At 28.2% G+C, this 20,158-nt stretch overlaps 1 protein-coding gene across 1 annotated transcript; it reads right to left on the reverse strand.

Annotated features, from left to right (window-relative positions):
* Nucleotides 1–462: 462 nt before the first annotated feature.
* Nucleotides 463–19,782, reverse strand: LOC100208691 (protoheme IX farnesyltransferase, mitochondrial). The gene is made up of 8 exons (XM_065803760.1): nt 19,695–19,782; nt 18,520–18,626; nt 17,614–17,758; nt 16,999–17,123; nt 16,772–16,842; nt 16,570–16,658; nt 15,271–15,501; nt 463–907 (listed from the first exon to the last, which is right to left on the reverse strand). Exons 1-8 carry the CDS (start codon nt 19,717–19,719, stop codon nt 573–575), a joined length of 1,128 nt encoding a protein of 375 aa, XP_065659832.1. The 5' UTR covers nt 19,720–19,782; the 3' UTR covers nt 463–572.
* Between the last annotated feature and the right edge of the window lie 376 nt (nt 19,783–20,158).

Below are 20,158 nucleotides of genomic sequence, written 5' to 3' on the forward strand. Positions count from 1 at the left end.
AAAAATTCCTATAAAGCTAACTATTCTCTAGCTTTATCCACCGGGCTACAAATTGCTACAAATTGCTACAAATTGTGAACCAAGAGCAACTTTCTGCTAAGGTTCGTTGTAAATGATTCACTTTTGTTGTTTTTTATCATAAAATTTGCACAACCACGATTTTAAATTTTGTTTTTTTCTTTTCGATAAGATTATTTTACTTAGTAAAAAAGAATATTTATACAATTAAATGTAAAGAACCAATTATAAATAATAATAATAATATTATCAGTAATAATATTAATAATAATATTAATAGCCTAAGTGTTAACAAGTGGACAGCGATCGACTTTCATTTTTTTGCTAACTTTTGGCATACGTTAATAAATAAAATATTTGAAAAGTTTTTTAAATCGTCTTTTGAGTTGAGGATATTAAAGCACCAATTCCGATAAATAAAATAAACTACAAGGAAAAAAAAAATTTAAATTTAAAATATATTTTTTATTGACATTTTAGTAAATCCAAAAGTTTAACCTTTGATTTACAAAACAACAACAAAAAAATTAAAAAGCATGTTTTGTAAAAATTTATTAATTTTTTAAGGTATCTTCAATCGTCTCTCCTGATAGCAGGGGGTTTTCTTTGCTTCTTTTCTTGCTTATAAGTAATAACAACATTATAAAAGGCAAGTGTAATAACGTGAAACGAAACAAACTTCGTGCTGTATTGTTATTAGAAGACTTATAGAAACGCCAAGACAAAAGCGTTAAATAGGCATTAAAAGGTAGAGCCAAAAAAAAGAACCACCAATGACAAACTCCAAGTAGAGAAACAACTGCAGCAATAGGCATTTGAGCTACGGCATGACGCAGCGTTACTCGACGACATAACGCCGGATCTGTCACCGACATCATTTTGTAGCCAGCTAAAAGAAAAAAACAAAACACTGACACTAATATTTGGCAATGTTTTTACTTTTTTTAACGAGCGCAGTGGAACTTTGGGCTCTTTAGTTAAAAAAAAACTTTACCAAAAACATAACCATTTCGAAAACGAATTTTGGAGCAAAAAAAGCGCGTTTTTGCCGAATTTCGTTTAGCGGTTTTTGATACTGAAATTCTTATAGTTTAATTATACAAACCATAAAAAAATGAATATTAGGCTCATATTTGTTTTTAAAAATATTTAAAAAATTACGAATAAAAACTAGAACTCTTGCAAATAAGAAGTTCAAAAAGGAAGGAAGAAAACTTTTATTTATTTTTATTCCTAATAAATTTTCCAAGAGGAAAACTTTTATTTATTGATAAAACAATTGGATCAGATGTACTTAAGTTTTTTAATGTTATCTTCATTTATTGTCATTATTAAATATTTATGGGAATGTTCCCTATAATTTAAAAAATATTTTTCCTCAAAACCTATTGGCAAAAAAAAAGACTTTTTATTAATTTCGGTCCGTGTTTAAGGCGTGTGATAAGACTGAGGCATCTTATACCATGGTATAAACTTGAGTAAGTTTTGCAGTTTCCGAATTCAGTAAATCGAAACTTGCTGATATAAAATCCCTATGATACACAAATAACGATTATGCCAACTTTATAATTAGTTTTTATTTATTCCTGTAATTTCGACGAACCTTTATTTGAAAAGTAGTATTACCGTCTTCTCAAGTAGTATTACCGTTTTTTCAAGTAGAATTACCGTCATTTGAAAGTGTTGATCCGAAACATTTTGGATAAAATGAAGCATTTTGGATAAAAAGATGAATATTCAACATATACAACAACATTGAGTTGGAACTTGTTACATTCGATAAAGCAGTTTGGACTTGGTATTTCTGATTAAAATGAACTTGCCATTAGATAACTCTATACAAGTAATTACTAGTGTTGAGTTAGCTAATGGCATTAGTTAATTAATACAAGATCTTACCTTTCAAAGTGGTTTCCTCAATGAGAAATAAATTTTTCAATGAATAATAAATTGTTTATTTTTCAAATTTAAATCTGATATGTTGACAATGTAAAGTAGAAGGGTTTCTCCATCATAAGTTGCAATCTCAAGTGGAACGAGAAACGTTAGAAATGATTCTTTAATGATTTAATGAGATCATTATCGATATCATTATCGATATCGTTATCATTTCTTATTTTTTTTATGTAGTTCAGTAGAGCAATAAAAATCTGCTTTTTAGCAAAGAGATATTAGGTTATTTACTAAGTCTTTGCGTTATATGGTTACATAAATATTTCATTGGTATGCTTGCCTTATAGCCACCAAAAAATCATACTTTTTGGGTGGCAAAAAAATTTTGATGATTTCATATTGTTATGTGAAGGATACAGGTTGTACTACTTCGTAACTTGTAAATGAACTGCAGCATATTGGTCGTATTTGAATCTAGCATCAACGACAGTGAAGATTAAAGACTCATAGATGCTTATCTAAATCTATTTTTTGTTCAGAGACATTCCAGCATAATTTAAGATGAGCAATATAATTTATAATGACCTTCCAACATTATAGTTCTTTAACTTTTAGTTAGTTCATTTATATTTATATTTTTATTTAAAACAACTCAAAAGTTAGTAAATGATAATTTTGCATTTAAATAGAAAAAAATAGAAATAATATAATAGAAATGTTTAAAATAAAATATAATAAAATAGAAATTTTACAGTTAAATGTTATTACCTCCATATTAATAAATGTTATTATCTCCATATTAATAAATGTTATTATCTCCATATTAAAAAATGTTATTATCTCCATATTAGTAAATGTTATTATCTCCATATTAATAAATGTTATTATCTCCATATTAATAAATGCTATTATCTCCATATTAATAAATGTTATTATCTCTTAAGAGTTTTAAATATCAAAAATTTTTATCTAAAAAACAAAATTGAATTTAATATTTTTTCTTTTTAGAGAAATGTAAAAAGAATGATTGGTACACATAAACAAAATGTAATAAACATTAGATTGTTAAGGTTAGAAAAATTTGAATTTTTTTATTTAAGTGAAACAGTCAAAAAAATAACTATTGTATATTTGTATCAACACAACTTTCATAATAGATTAGTTAAAAACTGTTATAAATTACTCGATTTAGAAAATAATTGTTTTTTTAATAGTGATTGAGAGCCAAACATGAATTATTAGTTTATGGTACAACAGAGCACAAAATTTACATCCAATTTCAATACTTTATATGGTAGTGAGTGAATGTTAGATTCACATAAGTAAGAGTTTGAAGAATATTAAAGAAAAGTTTATCTGGTGTCTAAAATAATGGGTTGCAGCAGGAAATATATCAAAAACTGTCTCCTACTAATGCATAAAAACAAAGAATTACACTTACATTAAACTGTTGCAAATAGTATGAAGAAATACATATATATACATATATATATATATATATATATATATATATATATATATATATATATATATATATATATATATATATATATATTATATAAATATATATATATATATATATATATATATACATATATATATATATATACATATATATATATGTGTATATATTACACATATATATGTATATATATATATATATGTATATATATATATGTATATATATATATATATATATGTATATATACATATATATATATATATATATATATATATGTATATATACATATATATATATATATATATATATATATATATATACATATATATATGTGTATATATATATATATATATATATATATATATATATATATATATATATATATATATATATATATATATATATATATATATATATGTATGTATATGTATGTATATATATGTATATATATGTATATATATGCATATATATATGTATATTTATGTATATATGTATATATATGTGTGTGTATATATATATATATATATTACAATTACAAACCATATAACTATTAAGGTAATTAGTTATATTGTAATGTAAATTAATGTTAATTAAAACCCCTTAAGTTAAAAAAGTTATTAAAAGAAAAATGCATTAAAAAACCAAATTTATGTGTAAATAACTGAATGAAATAAAATGTATAATATAAGCAAAAAGTTTTGTGTTCTCTAGTAGTAGCAGTAGCAGTAGTTTAACTGTAATTAAATAAAGATTTTATTCACATTTACTTCATGGATTATCAAGATTTTATTCACATTTACTTCATGGATTATGTTTGTTAGTTTAAAAATCTTTTATATTAAACTTATCCAACTTGGATTTAAATTCACATAGCAATTCATTCATCATATAAAATTGTGCCTTGGTAAGTAAGAAACTCTTTTCTCTAACATATTTAAATTTTCTATCTTGTGATACTGATACTTGTCTCAACATAATTTATTACCTTAAATACATATCAATTTATTATTTTTTTGTTTCTAAAGCTATTAATCCTAAAACTTCCAATCTTCTTTCATAAATAAGTTTTCTTGAATATGGTACCAATCGCGTCATTCTATGCTAAACCTTTTCCAGAACATTTCTTTATTAATATGGTGACAACACAGGATTTGAAAAATCCATTAAAGATCTTTGAATAGAGCTTTAAATATTGTGACCACACTGGATTTTGCAAACTCAATTGAAGATCTTTAAATAGAGCTTTCACTAATTTTACATCAAGTTGAAAGTTGGTTTTAACATCACATAACAATTCGTTGTTTTCACGTTTTGACCATTCTGATGCATTATTAATAGTGGGGAAGGAAATAGTGGGGAATAGAATTCTGGAAATAAGGGGGAATAAGAGTAAATAATTAGTAAAATAGTTCAAACTGTGATACCAGCCTAAAACTTTCAGGAAGTTGAATTGAAAAAATTCAAAAAAAATAAAGACCCATTCTTAAAATATTTTTTTAGTCCTGGGACAACCCCCGGCTGAATTGAATGTAAAATCTATTTAATCTTCTAAACTGATGATATAAGGTTGCATTAAAAGCAGAATTTAAAGAAAAACAACTTTAAACAAACAACTATACGACTTTACTAATTAAAATATGGTTAAAAGCATGAAAAGAAAAAATTATATTGTATGTGTTTTAAAGAAATAGAATTAAGTTTTTCAAAACTTGGCAAAATGTTAATAAAAATGAGGTTTGTTTATTTTCATTCTAAACACTGACCAGAACACTCGCATAGCTCTGTGCAGGATATTCCTAAACGTTTGCATTTACATTGTGTTTTGCAACTTTTCTCGCATCCACATTTTATTGATTTGACGCATGATTTTGATGCCTCGAGTAGGGTCATCCACAAAGGTGTCATTGTGTTATCAATTTTTTTCCAACCCTATTCAGTTGCTTCGGGTAAAATCTGGTTTGGCACCAAGGATTGTCCCATATAATACTAAATAAATAACTATATGTAAATACCATTTTTAAATATTTGATTCAATAAAAGTTTTTAAATATACTAATAAGTCCATTTAAGTATTTAAAAAAATATGTACCTTCATTGAAACACAGCCCTTTTCAAATGCTGAAAAAGTGCGTCTTTTGTAGGTGGTAACCCCTTACTCTGCCGTGACTTTTTAGTGAACAGCATTCTTTGGCATATGGCAAGGTCAGTAGTGGAACTTGCTTTATCATAAAGTAGAATAACGTAGCGCTCAAACTCTAGTATTTCGGGATAAGCTAAATAATAAAACAAAACAACATTTTAACTAAATTTGCACAAAAAAACAACCTATAAAAAAATAATTTTAGAAGTTAGCAGCTAACAAATTTAAAATTATTACCTTTTTATACCATATAAACATAGATTACCTGCAAAATGCTCTAATTATTTCTTCATCTCCGTTTTTCCTAAGATTCCATGCAAGTCTTTTTCCCCATCCTGCAAATGAAGGCACGGTATCACTGCCAGTGAATGCAAACCACAATGAAACAGCTTCTGCTTTTTCACATATCTTTTGTGCAAAATAGTAAATTGGAAGCCGTCGTTAAAGTTTTCCAACTCCAAATTCTATCCAAAGTTGCTTGATACCAGTTAATTGTTTAAATCTTTCGTCTTCCTATTGACAAATGTGCTTCTTACATAACTTCATGGATTCAGGCTGGCATGGAATCTTTTATTCTCTCTAAACAATTCCAGGTCAAGCCTCACTCTTCTCCATGGTTTTCCTCACATTGTGCTGCTGCAATTTCCAATCAAAACTGTCACTTCCATACCTATCCGCAAAACAATTTCCAGAAAACAGACATCTGTTTATTACTGCTAGAAACCATTTTAAAAAGGTATTGTTTAACGCCAAAGCCCGCTATTCTCAGGTCATGAAATCTTGTATTTTATCTCAAAAATTAGGCTCTAGTGACTGGAGAATCTTTAATAGTATCAATAATAAAAGCAAATCTGTTATTCCACCTCTCTTGTTTGGTTCAGATTTTGTCACCTCACCTAAAGATAAAGCTTAATTGCTTGCTAAGAGCTTTTCATCAATATCATCTCTTGATTCCACTAGTTGCATTCTACCTGATACAGTCATCAAACAGATTAATCCATTGCTTGACATTCGCATTGCTTCAGCTACTGTATCTAATGTGATTTCCTGCTCACATTCTTCTACAGCTTATGGCCCGGACAACATACCTGTTATAGTTTTGCAGAAGTGTTCTCTGGAGCTGTTATCTATACTTTCAAAACTATTCAACAAGTACTTATCAGAGTCTTGTTTTCCAGCCTGCTGGAAAGCGGCATCTGTTATTTTCAAAAATTCTGGAGAGCGATCTGATTCATCTAACTACCGCTCCAATAGTCTTCTTCCTATCATAAGCAAGGTTTTTGAATCTTTAATTAACAAACACTTAATCTCTCATCTTGAATCTTTGAATCCTTTCTTTCCAATCATAGTATAAAAGTTATCCTTGATGGACAGCACTCTTCTTATTCTGTAACTTCAAGGGTTTAATAGGTTCAATCCTTGGCCCTATACTCTTTTTAATTTACATTAACAATCTTCCAGATGTTCTCACATCTAAGGTGGCATTGTTTGCTGATGATACTACCATTTATTCTTGTCATGATAAGAAGCCAACACTCTCTGATTGCTTGGAGGGGGTATTTGAGTGAAAAGGATCTCACTTCTGCTACAGCATGGGACTCAGTGGCTGGTGAACTTTAATTCAGATAAAACTCAATTTTTTTCAGCCAATCATTATCGCAATAATTTAGATCTTCCTATATATAAGAACGGTAATGTACTTGATGAGTCATCTTCCATTCATCTTATAGGATTAACTCTTACTTCCAATCTTTTTGGAAACCGTATATCAAATCCATTTCAAAATTAGCATCTGCTAAAGTTTATCTCTTTATCATGCTCTTACTTTCTTACTTCGCATTCTATTCTCTATCTCTATAAATCTCAAATCCGGCCTTGTATGAAATACTGTTGCCATATCTGGGACAGATCTTCTAATGATGCCCTTTTGCTTTTAGACAAGGTGCAAAAGTGCATTGTAAACATAGTTGGACCTGCTCTTGGAGCCAACCTCCAACCATTATCACATTGTCATAATGTTGCTTCTCTTTCACTTTTCTACAAATACTATAATGGACACTGCTCTAAAGAGCTAGCATCTCTTGTGCCATGAACTAAAATTAATTCTCGTGTTACTCGTCATTCAATTAAGTCTCATCCTTTTTCTATGACTGTTCCACATGCTCCAAAAACTCATATTTGTCTAGTTTTTTTCCTCGAATATCAGTTCATTGGAATTCGCTTCCTTCATCTTGCTTTCCTGATTCATATAATTTGCAATCATTTAAGCTGCCTGTCAATCGTTATCTTGCTCTACAATCTTCATCTTTTCACTTCCAGTAACTTCCAACTCTAATTAGTGATTGCTTGCAGCCTTGTTGGAAGCAAAAATGTTAAAAAAAAACACAACAGAAATTGAGATCGCAACAATATCTATGGCAACAGTTTGAATACAGACAACTTGATGCCCACTGTCAACTATGTTTTTAACAAGGAGCAAAATTCTAGTGTCAGCTTCCTCATGGCTACAAGGCGAGATTGATTTTTCATTAAAATCTCTGAAATTGGACAAAACAGTTTTATCTAACGTTGTTACCAAATGTAAGTCAAATGTTGGTATTTGCACAAAGTTTGTTGCAAGCATTTTAAACAACTCATTTTTGTTTTTATCCAATCATAAAAACTGTGACCAGTTTTTCCAAATGGGAGTTGAATCAGAAACACATACTCTCACACCATTTCCACGACTCTCCCTGCTTTTGGTTTTTAAACTATATTAAAAATACTGGTCAAACACTATGTCAACCTCTATATATTATTGCCGAACTTAATATTGTTAGTAGTAGTTGTAATAGTAGTCGTAGTAGTAGTAGTAGTAGTAGTAGTAGTAGTAGTAGTAGTAGTAGTAGTAGTAGTGCCCCTTTGAGCATGTTTGACACAGAACCCTTGGTGGCCATTGCAAGTGATGTAGTGGTAAGAAAGAGTCATAGAACATTTTGTTAAAAGAAAATGTGAGCGAAAGTGTATAGAAGTATCCAACTTATGTAAACTTGAAATTATGTAATGTTAAAACATATTAAAACATCAAGTTTTACAGTTTTACTTTCACTAGAAAACTGTATCACAACAACATCTGCTTAATTTTGATCTACAGTATTTTTTTCCATTAAAAAAACTATTATATTTTAAAATTTCCTATTGTCAATGTGCCAGCGTGGCTGAGTGGTTAGCACGCAGAGCAAAAAAGCTGTGGTTCGAGTCCTACCACAGGTGACTTTTTTTTGTAGTTGATTATTTTAAAATACAAAATACTTTTGAAGTTTTATAGAGATAATATACAAATATATGTAACAATATTATACACTTTAACAAACAAAAAGATTTAAAAAAAAACTAAAAATTCTAAAAACATCAAAACACCGAGAGAAAAAATTTGTTGCGTAGGTGTCATGATTGAGATACTTATGTTATTAATGTGCTCAGGTAATTAGTCCTAATAAGCTGCGGATGATCTGAAAAATAAATTGTCTGAAACTTAATAAAGAAAAAACTTTATAAGACAGTCCTGCTACTCCAGAAGGTGCTGCTGTGAAATTTGAAGACAAAAAAAAACAACAAAAAAAAACAAAAAAACTGTAGCTAGAAAAACTTCAAAACTTTCTTTTGACAATTGAAAGTTTTTTTTGGTACATTAATTTTTTTACTATAAATATATGCTGCAGCCATTTTTCAAAATGCCTTAGTATGCTTATTACATATGTTTTTTGAAACTAATACATTTATAGAATTTTTTCAGACCTCTTTGAAAATATGTATTCATTAATGTTTGTAGACATCTAAACTAGCTTATTTTGTAAAAAAGTCAAAATTGATTTTTTTTTACCTTTTGTTTTTCAAAACGCGTTTTGAAAAAAAGGGTTTTGAAAAACAGCTGTAGAACGGATGATATAATGAATATGTTGAAATGAGATAATTCGAGGCAAAATTTAAAAGCTCACAACAAAAGTCACTAAACCAAAAAAATTAAAAATAATTGCAGTTCAGTGCAGTTAAAAATTTTAAGTATAGTATATTGGTGTTTGCAAAGAAACATATAAATCATTTTTTATTATAAAACTCATTTCTTTTAAACTTTGTTGAATAGGCAGGTTTGACATGTAACCATCACTATAAAAACAATATATATAAACAAATATGTTATTTGTTTATATATATTGTTATACAACGTTTTATTCAGGATCATATGTAATATAAGTAAACTTTTCTAATAATTACAAGTCTTTTTTGCTCAAGCTGTTTTGTTTTGATATTTTATAGGTATATTATAATATTTAAAAAAATTGATAAGTTTGAAAAAACACGAAACATATTGTCTCATCCAAGTGGAAAATTTAAAACTTTAATTTTAGATTTGCCCCTCTCTTGATATTTTCTGATTCCTAAAAGTATGTCATCTGTTTCTTAGACCATTAAATGATAGACAAGGCTTTTTTGTAAATTATTGAAGCCACATTTTTATGCGTATGTGACATCACTTTGTGGCAAAAAACTAGAAAAACAAACTAGAAATAAGATATTACTTAAATTTTTTTAAAAAACTCCTTCCATTAAAGATATATGGAATATATTTTTATGGGATATATTCTAATAAAGACAAAAACCATTTATTTATTATTATTGTAATAAATACAATCTCTTATCCATGAAATGATATATCTGTACCAATTTTATATATTTTTATGCAATTGTATGCAACATAATTAAAATTAATCAAAAAATGTAAGGTAAATGCAAAAGGAAACTTGACGCATAAAGGTTTATTTTGCTACAAACCGACGTCAATGCGCAAAATCTTTTGGCTTAACATTTAAATTAATGTTTAATATTATTCTGAAGTTTTTAACCATAATCATTAGAACGAACTTTTTTTTTTTATGACTATGTTTTAGTGGTCTAAGATCTTCTTAGTTCCATTTGTATAGTGTTATATACAAATGTCTTAAGTATATGTTGAGTTTGCAGGCATTATATGGAATAATCATGTATAAATATATCTATAAAATGAGAAAACTTTAAAGTTTTATTTTAAATTTTAGAAATCTTTTTTGCTATATTATTGTTTTTTTGCTATAAATATATAAGCAAGATTGAAAAAATTTCAAAATCTATTATGCTAAGGGAGGTCTTAAACCCCCCAAAACAAAACTGATGACAGTTACTTAACCACTGAGCTATCAATAAAACGCATTTAGCAGAAAAACAAACCTAATTATAAGTCTCTTATAAGATCCAGGAATGCGAAAAAAGTGCACATGTTAAGTTTTTTGCTCTTGAATGTTTTTTTCAGAATAAATTGTTTTACTAAAAAATATTGAAGTAAATAAGGAATAGGTATATAAATAATCGGTGTAGAATAGATATGTATAGAAATGGTAGGTTTGGTAAAGACCCGTATTTTACGGATCCGGAAAGCTAGAAAGTATAGAAAAGTCAAAACTTTTCTATACTTTTTCCTTATATATGAAAAAGTATAGAAAAGTTTTGACTTTTCTATACTTTTTCCTTATATACACTAGTTTTATATCTCCTTTAAAGTTTAAAGAACAGACTTATAAAGACCCGTATTTTTGCGGGTCCGATTTTAGCTAGTCCTTTTTATTTCTTTGATGTTTTGTTGATGTGATATTAATTATTTTTTCTTGAAACTCTATTTCAGAATACTCCTTGAAAGTCTTTGAATTTACTGGATGAAATATATGAACTCCTCTTTCTTACACCTTTGTGATACATTTAGGAGAAGTCAAAATAGGTGCTGAATACTCTTTAAGGCATTTAAGATACTCTGATTTATTAGTTTTTCGGAGTTGATTGTATTTAGATATTGCTGGTGGATAAGCATGATTTTAATGTCGAAAAAAATCATCTAAATCTCCACTCCTATGTTGAGATGCAACATAAAGTGATGCATTCATTAAAATTCTTTTCAAAAACAAGTGTATCTTCAGAATGATTCTTATCATTATCTTTTTCTTCTTCTCCAAACCCTTCTAGAAGCTCAGCAAATAGTGGCTCACACACCATCCACTTTATCACACATCTAAGACGCCAATTGAGCTGCCGTCCCCTTTTATGATTTTGATGTTTTGTTCATAGGCCTGATCTATAGCCATAGATGAAAAGGACGTCTTGTCTTTTGAAATGTGAAAAAACCTTTGCAGGACTCGTTGTAAACCTCAGGGTGTTTATGATGGAGCATCTTTATGTTAGCAAGAAAAATTGGAAGCCATCTAGAACAGTTAGTATGATCTAAAGCAAACATCCAAGGAACAATTTGTTCTAAGGCACTGACAAGCATATTAAAATTTCCCATTCTGAAACTCTTAACAAGTAACAAGACAATTGCCTGTAACTCCATAGCAGTAAATCAATAATTAATTTGGGTGTATGCTGTTCTTTGTTGATGGATCCACGTCAAAGGAAGTTGTAGATATTTTTTGGAATGCTTCAGCCAATAGTGAATATAAACCAGCTAATGAAACTTGTGTTGCATACTTTGAGTGTTTTACTTTTCTACCAGTCAACATAGATTCAGCTCCAGAATTTGTTATACCAGCTTTAGTTATGGCATCACAGTAACCACTGCCTTCTAACCAATCTCCAACCAAAGATAAAGAGGGCATTTCTATATGTAAGCCACCCACCATTATTAAAAGTTTTTCTTTGCCATACTGTTTCGGTTGGTGCCACTGAACTTGTTTACCTAAAGCATACACTGATTGGTCAGCAGTTATTATAAGGACTTGATTTGGGTTGATTTTTGCGAAAACTTTCTTAACTATATTAAGAGTTTGTCTTACTATAGATGTTGAGTTGATTGATTTATTAATGATTGGCAACAAAACAGAAGTATTTTTTGTTTTCTGTTTATGTATGATTGCATTTGAATGAATGCTGCCCAAGAAGTTGGCATTGTGCCTTCCTCTTCTGATTTGTCTTGTAAAACCTTAACCACAGCTGTCAACCACTCTCTTGAGTCACTAAAAGCATGAAAGTTTTCAAATTCGTGGAAATTCATTGTTTGTATAGGATATTCTACGGAATAGTCTTTAGTAGGCTCTATTGTTGTGTAGTATGATGGTAACTCCAAAATAGTGTTTTTCCTAAAAATCGTAATCAAACCTCTTTACATGTAAATCTACCTCAGCATGTTGAAATATGGAGATTGATGTTCCATAAAATAATTTAGTAGCTGTACTTGAAGAAAGGTTGTGATCAATGTTATCAATTGCTGCAGTTGTAAAAACATTTTCAATCAGTGAAGGAGGACACACTGTGTTGTTATCATTGTAAAGCTTGCATAGTTGATTTGTAAGTGTGGTTTTAATGGTATCATCTCTTGTTTGAGATACACTAACTCTGAACTTTGCTAAATTGTTTAAGATTCCTTTCTTTTGTGTTTTAGAATGTATATTTAAACCAACATATAATAGAAAAAGTGTAATTCTATCTGCTTTATGACTGGTATAATTTCCTGCTTGTTTGACTCCAACTATTTTTTTTAAACAATTGTAAAATATGAGTCGAGAATCAGTTGCTGCAACTTTGCTTCTCTACCTTTTTTAAATTTCCCTAACTTTGGTACAAAGTTTAGAATTTTTATTTTAGTCTAGTTTTGTTTTCACATTCGAAACTTTTATCATAACTTTTCATACCATTGCAAAACAATTAATAAAGTCCAGATAGTTCAAACAGAAATTATTGCTTCATTTTCATAGCATTGATAATTATATTCCATTATTTCCCCAAGAACAATCATATAAACATTGTTGTTTTCCCTTTTCATAACGTAACTTTTCATGGTTGGACTTTCTGTAAAGAACGTATTCTGTTATATAACTGGCTAAGACAAGCTTTATGATAATGAGCCTCAGTAGCTACAAGATCACCTTCACTCAGCTTTGCAAGTAATTTAGCATCTACTAGAAGTTCAGCGCACCTGCGAACCTTTTTATCAAGCCATCACTTGAGTTAGGCTTTTGTTATCTCCCTTCTCACACATGATACAACCTTCTTGATAGTTGTTGGCCTGAAACTTTGACCTTGTAGAATGGCTTTGAATCAATAGTTCTTCTGTCACCTCTAATGTCTTTCTTCGTTTCGATGCTCGCTGGTAGTGATAGTTATCAAAATTTGTGTAACATATTTTGTGATATACTGCATTGTTGTTGCAAAGCTGTTGCAGAAAATCTTCGCATTGCAGTCGGGAAGTTAAATCAACTAACAAGCTACCTGTATAAGATAAATCTGAATTTTCAGCAAAAAACTACTTACTAGATTCTTTTAGATAATTACTCTCCACTCAAGATATAACATAAAATTTTTATAGGTTTCACTTATTTTGCATAAATATAGGAAAATAACATTAAAAAAGGAAATTATTTGGTAAATTATAATAACTGCGGAAAAACTTAAAAAATAATCTGTGACTTATACATTCATGAAAGTTACTTAATATGAAAGAAACATTTACTAACTTATGAGCAAAAAACGAGCAAACCATTGTTTTTTTGTTTACATGCATTGTTTGCACTTACCTATTAAAACTATTGAGTTGTGTGATTTTATAAAACATTTACAGTTTGACCATGTGCATCGTTTCCATTTTTGTTAAAAGCTAGTTTTACATTATAAGATGAAGTTCTTCAAGTCCATTTATCTTATTATTAAATTTACAACTCAAAACCAAAGACATTTATGAATGGGGTCCTTTTCTCTATCAATCTGTATAGTTGTTGTTAACAATTTTGCCAAGTTTCATGGTGGTATCACAATTTGAACTATTTTCACCCTAATTCCCTCCACTATAAGATAAGTTTTATATCACCAGTGCAATAGTTTGATTGGTTCTTGAAAATCTTTGGCAAATCATTTATAAGCAAAAAATAGAAGATACTAATAACATATCTTTAATGCACTTTACTAAATATCTCTTTGCACAAAAAAAAAGTTTCATCTAGCATGACTCTCTGTTCCTTAAAAATGTTTCAATTCATTTAAGTCCTATGTTTAAGCAATAGTCTTTTATGGGCTACACAGAACCTAACCTGCTTTCACAAAATCTGACAACGGTTCCTCAAGATATTCTTTTAGCCAAAATATACGAGATATAATTTAAGGCTTAAACTCAATTTGTAGTGTGTGACTTTCCTTTCACAAATCCATGTTGTTTCTTAGATGTTAGCATGAATTTTCTAAAATGTTCTTTTTTTAGCCATTGGTCTACAGACCAATGGCTAAAAAAAGTCTGGTTGAATAAAAAAACATTTTTTTAAAGTGTAATAAGTCATGAAAAAGCAAGCTATAATTACAGGAAGAATATGGTCACTAAATTTTATGTGAAGATTACACTATGTGAAACTAGTGCATTACACAGCACGCTATGGAAATTTTACATATATGCATTGATTATTGACAATGGTTCTTTGCCACTCATTGTGTTTCTTTTACCATTGACTATATTCTTTATATATTTAAGTCAATTTTTACAACCTTTTATCAAGTTGTTTAATGGATAAAAAAAATTTTCCGCTTAGAGTGCTTTTTTTTAAAATTTTATTCATTCATTTTGATTTTAAGAAAAATCTTGAAAACATATTTCAAAAGACAGAAGTATTTTTTGAATCACCAAAACATATGAAGTAAAAAATATAGGATTTTTATGCAGAAATTTAAAATTTTTTAGAAATTTACAATACTAATAGAATTCAAAAATAACTACCTCTTGAGTAATCTGGTCTGTAACTCCAGCTAAGAGCATTAAAATGAGGAAACTGCCAAGAATAGAGAATAGCAGCTAATGTTAGCGCACCCATATCTAAACCACCGGTACATGCTGCCCAACCCATAAGAGGCGGGATACCACCAACCAATGATCCAATCCAGGTGTTAGCAATATGGTACCTCTTTGATGGTGTGTAAATGCCAGCATATAACAAAATATTAAGAGCTCCTGTAATAAACAGATTTAAAATTATATTTTGCTATGGTCTTTCTAATAAAGTGGAGGTAGGGTAGCATACTAATAACAATGCTGTTAAACTATTTTTATTAAAACAAAAAAAATGTATTTCAAAAAAAAAAAAAAAAGTAGTTAAAGTTAGAAGTTGTTGAGACTCCAACAAAAAAACAAAAATCAAATTTTGAGTTTCTATAGAAATTTCTTTTTATATTTTCATTATGCTTTTTTAGACAAGAAGGAAAGATATTTTTAACCCTTTCACTCCCTTAGAGTGATCACCATAAATGTGATCACACTAAAAGCAGCATTTAGTCTTATGACCAGGGCTGAAAAATTGGTCTTATAAAAAAATACTCTGCGGGCTGTTTTCTGTCTCATTATGTAAAAACCTGACAAGTAGTTTTTATTCTATAGCCTTTAAACTGATCATGACAAAAGGATTTCTATTATTAACAAACACACAAAAAAAATCATTATAAGACATTATCGAAACATTCAAAAGGATTTCTATGCTCTTCTTCTCAGACTTCTAAGATTTTTATAATTGATCTTAACTTACAATGAAACAAGAAAGTTGTTCAACCAAAACAAGTTAAAATCATGCTAAATATTGTTAAAAAGACTTAAAAACAAAAAAACACAATACTTAAAATGTCTTAAAAACAATTAAAATGTCTAAAAAAAACTTAAAATGTCTTAAAAACAAAAAAACAATACAACACAATAATGAGGCATCAACAATATATAAATTCATTTCTTTAAATGTATAATTATTATGCATTCTTTCATTTAATGTGCATTAAATATTTTTAATTTTTATTTGCATAATCATTCATTAATTTAAACAACAATTATGAAAAAGACAGGATACATAACTCAAAAAAACAGTCTATTATAAATATTATAAGTACACACACACACACACACACACACACACACACACACACACACACACACACACACACACACACACACACACACACACACACACACACACACACACACACACATATGTTTTTACTATAAACAATTTAATTATCCATATCAGAATGTAGATACCTAGGACAGCTGTAGTGGGATTAACCAAACTTAAAGTCATGACACCAATAGTTCCTGTACCCAACCCAAACAACACAGCATCCATAGGCCTAGTAAATTAAAAATAAAATAAAACGTTTCAAATTTGTAAAAAACTTTTTAATTAAAAGTAAAAAAATAACCAAATGTATTTAAAAATACTAACAACAATATTTTTTTTTACCTTATAAGCCCTCGTACTAAGACTCTATCTCGTGTTCTTGACATTTGACAATCATAAGGAACTTCTAAAAACTTCAAAATATTTACAGAACCTTCATTAAAAACTAAATTAAAAACAAGCACAAAATATGAAAGTATATAGAACTATATACTTTCATATTTATAATATATACTATTTATATAATATAGGTATATAGAACTTTGGTATAATAAAAAAGTTAAAACCACCTGATTTAAAGAATTAGCAGATGCAGAACAAAGCGTTGTCCCAATCACAGTGCACATCAACGCTAGAGGTACCATTGGTGCTGGAGCAATTGCATAACCAGCTGCTGCAGTAAGAACTACAAGGCCTAAATAATAAAACTTTTCATATAAGAAAAATTTTTAGCTTTAAAATTCTAGCTAATAAAACTTGCTAACATGAGTTCAAAAATCAAATTTTTTAATCATGATAAAATAATACTGTGCAACAGTTGTGAAAATTAATAAGGTAATTAACAACAGGTAATTTATTAAAGTAATAAGATAAAGTAATAACAGGTAATTTTTTTTTGACAATTGCAATAATTATAATTTTATAAATGTTTTATAAATAACATGAAAAGTTTTAAAAAAGGCAGATTTTAGATTGATAAATTATATTTTTTATTTAAATTTTATTATTCAAAAAAACTTAAAATCTATTTCACACATACAATAGAGTGGTCAACGCATGCAACAGAAAGGTCAACACATGCAACAGAAAGATCAACACATGCAACAAAAAGATCAACACATGCAACAAGACAGTCAACCTATGCAATAAAATGTGCAAAAAAAACTTTTGATGAGCGAGCCTACCAGTTAGTCTGGCTTTAGATAACTTTGAATATATATCAAGCTTTTCCTTGAATGTGGCAGATTTCACTTCTGTCCATTCCTCAGGTTTCAGGTTTTTTGGTTCTTTATCATCTTTTTTCTGAAAATCTGCAATAACAGCTAAAGGCTAAAAGAAACATTAAATTAAATTTATTTTGGCATTGTACATAGATACACACACACACACACACACACACACACACACACACACACACACACACACACACACACACACACACACACACGCACACGCACACATATACTAATAATGTCTGTACATTATGTAGTTTATTAATATATCATATATTTTTCAATTTCATGGATTTATTTTCATGTAATAAAAAACATCAAAAATGAAACAAGGAATTAAGTTAATTATATAAAAAAAAGTGCACAATAAATAATAAATAAAAATTTGAGCTGTGAACTAAATTTGAAGCTTATATATATATAAACTTTAGGTTTATTTATGTCACTAAGATTATTGTTAGGATGAGAACCTAGGATAGTTATTAGGTCTGGATTGGTTTTAGGAAAATGAAAATTCTATTTTTTTTAAAAACCAACAAACAGCCAAATAACTATCCAAACTTCTTGTAAACCTTTCCTCTGTTTAATGGAAAAACCATATGCATACTTTTTGTAAATCCTACCACAGGTCAACTCAAAAAAGTCAGTTCATTAAAAAAAAACCTACATCTAAACTATACTTAACAGTTAATCTATACTATCATCATAAATGTTACAGTTTAAAATTTAATTTAAAATTATAATACTTTTAAAATACCATTAATTTTTTTAAATGTTGTTTTGTTAAATACACTGAAATGACTAACAAAATTTAGTAAATTAAAATACTTTATATTACAAATAAAAAATTAAGAAGACCTTTAGTTGTGCCGACTTGTGTCCATATCTTCCAAACACAATGATGCCTCGAGTATTCTTTAGATAGTCAAGAAGGAAAAATGGCCGTTTTGTATGCAGCAATAAAACTATTTAAAAAAGAACTGCTAATAATTTTTTTACAAATTTAAAAAATGGAAGAGGAGCCTCTACTAACAAGTAGTTGTATGTCAGTGACATAAATTGACATAAGTACTTTACAGACAAGTAAATTTATAAAGTGGATAAGTGAAAAAACTTCCTTATTTTTTTGCATTTATCCAACTAGACAGTTTGAAATCAATCTGTTTTCATTAAGGATTAAGTCTTAAATTTTTGAATTTGGACAGCACCCAAATACGGTTAGCGCCTGTATATATACATATACATATATATATAAATATATATATATATATATATATATATATATATATATATATGTATATATATATATATATACATATATATATGTATATATATATACATATATATATATCTATATATATATACATATATATATATATGTATATATATATATATATATATATATATACATATATATATACATATATATATGTATATATATATACATATATATATATATATGTATATATATTTTACATATATATATATGTATATATATATATACATGCGCGCTTTAATTTTTCAGAAAAAGAAAAAAACGAAGGATAATGAAATAAAAGATTGCTGCCCCATGCCAAACCCTCAGTCGATGAAGCAGCACTGCGCTGCAAGTCATTTCTCAGTCCATATGTGCACTGAAACCCCACAACTTCAAGAACAGAGCAGTAATAAATTAATAAAACAAAAACTTATGTAACATATCTATATATACATAAATGCAGCATTAGACTCATTTCCATGCGTCGAATGCTGCATTTATGTAAATATATATATATATATATACAATCTAAAATTTTGAAATGTATACCCTTGTCCTGATGATCCTGCTGAACGATCATCAGGACGATAGAACTGGCAGTAGAAGCTCAAGCTAGGTAAGTTTTTTTTTTACTAATTTATTACTGCTCTGTTTTTGAACATCATTGAGCTCTCTTTTTGTAGAATACATTAACATATTTGACATATTAAAATAAATTATAATTTGTAAATGCTTTTTGTTCAAACTAACAATAAAAAAAAAGAATACTTTTTACCATGATTTAAAAAGGATGATAACATGATATGTTAAGAGCCATCCAAGTTATTTTTGAATAAGTATTTATTGCTAAAATAAAAATAGTTGTAAAGAAAATAATAATAATAAACAAAGATACATCGATAAGAAGCAAAATATTAGTAAAAATATAGTTTTCTGAAATAAAGATAAACATAAAAAAAAAAGTCTTGAAAATCTTTAGGCAATTTATGCAGCGCTGTGGGAGACCATTTATGTTCAAGAAGTAATTAGATAGTACTCTTACTTTGAGAGTCTTAACCTCAACTTGTATTTTGATTGTGATCTTGTTTACAAAAAATTTTAGAGTTTAAAAGACAATTAAAATGATTAAAATTCAACAGAACAAAGATCATCAACCCCTTTTCCCGCAAGTTTCAAACCTTCTATGCTAGATATTTGAAAAGCATATATATAAACTGATAATGATGATAATCATATAAT

Source organism: Hydra vulgaris, chromosome 08, assembly GCF_038396675.1.
Source record: "Hydra vulgaris chromosome 08, alternate assembly HydraT2T_AEP".
Lineage (NCBI taxonomy): Eukaryota > Metazoa > Cnidaria > Hydrozoa > Anthoathecata > Hydridae > Hydra > Hydra vulgaris.

What these genes read in the sequence shown, in the direction of transcription:
- LOC100208691 (XM_065803760.1), bottom strand. Translation starts at nt 19,719, where the DNA reads ATGTTATCATCCTTTTTAAATCATG. An exon ending in ACAAGTCGGCACAACTAAAG is followed by an intron (nt 17,759 to 18,519) that starts GTCTTCTTAATT and finishes TGTTTCTTTTAG; the next exon opens with CCTTTAGCTGTTATTGCAGA. An exon ending in TCCCACTACAGCTGTCCTAG is followed by an intron (nt 15,502 to 16,569) that starts GTATCTACATTC and finishes TGTTTATTACAG; the next exon opens with GAGCTCTTAATATTTTGTTA.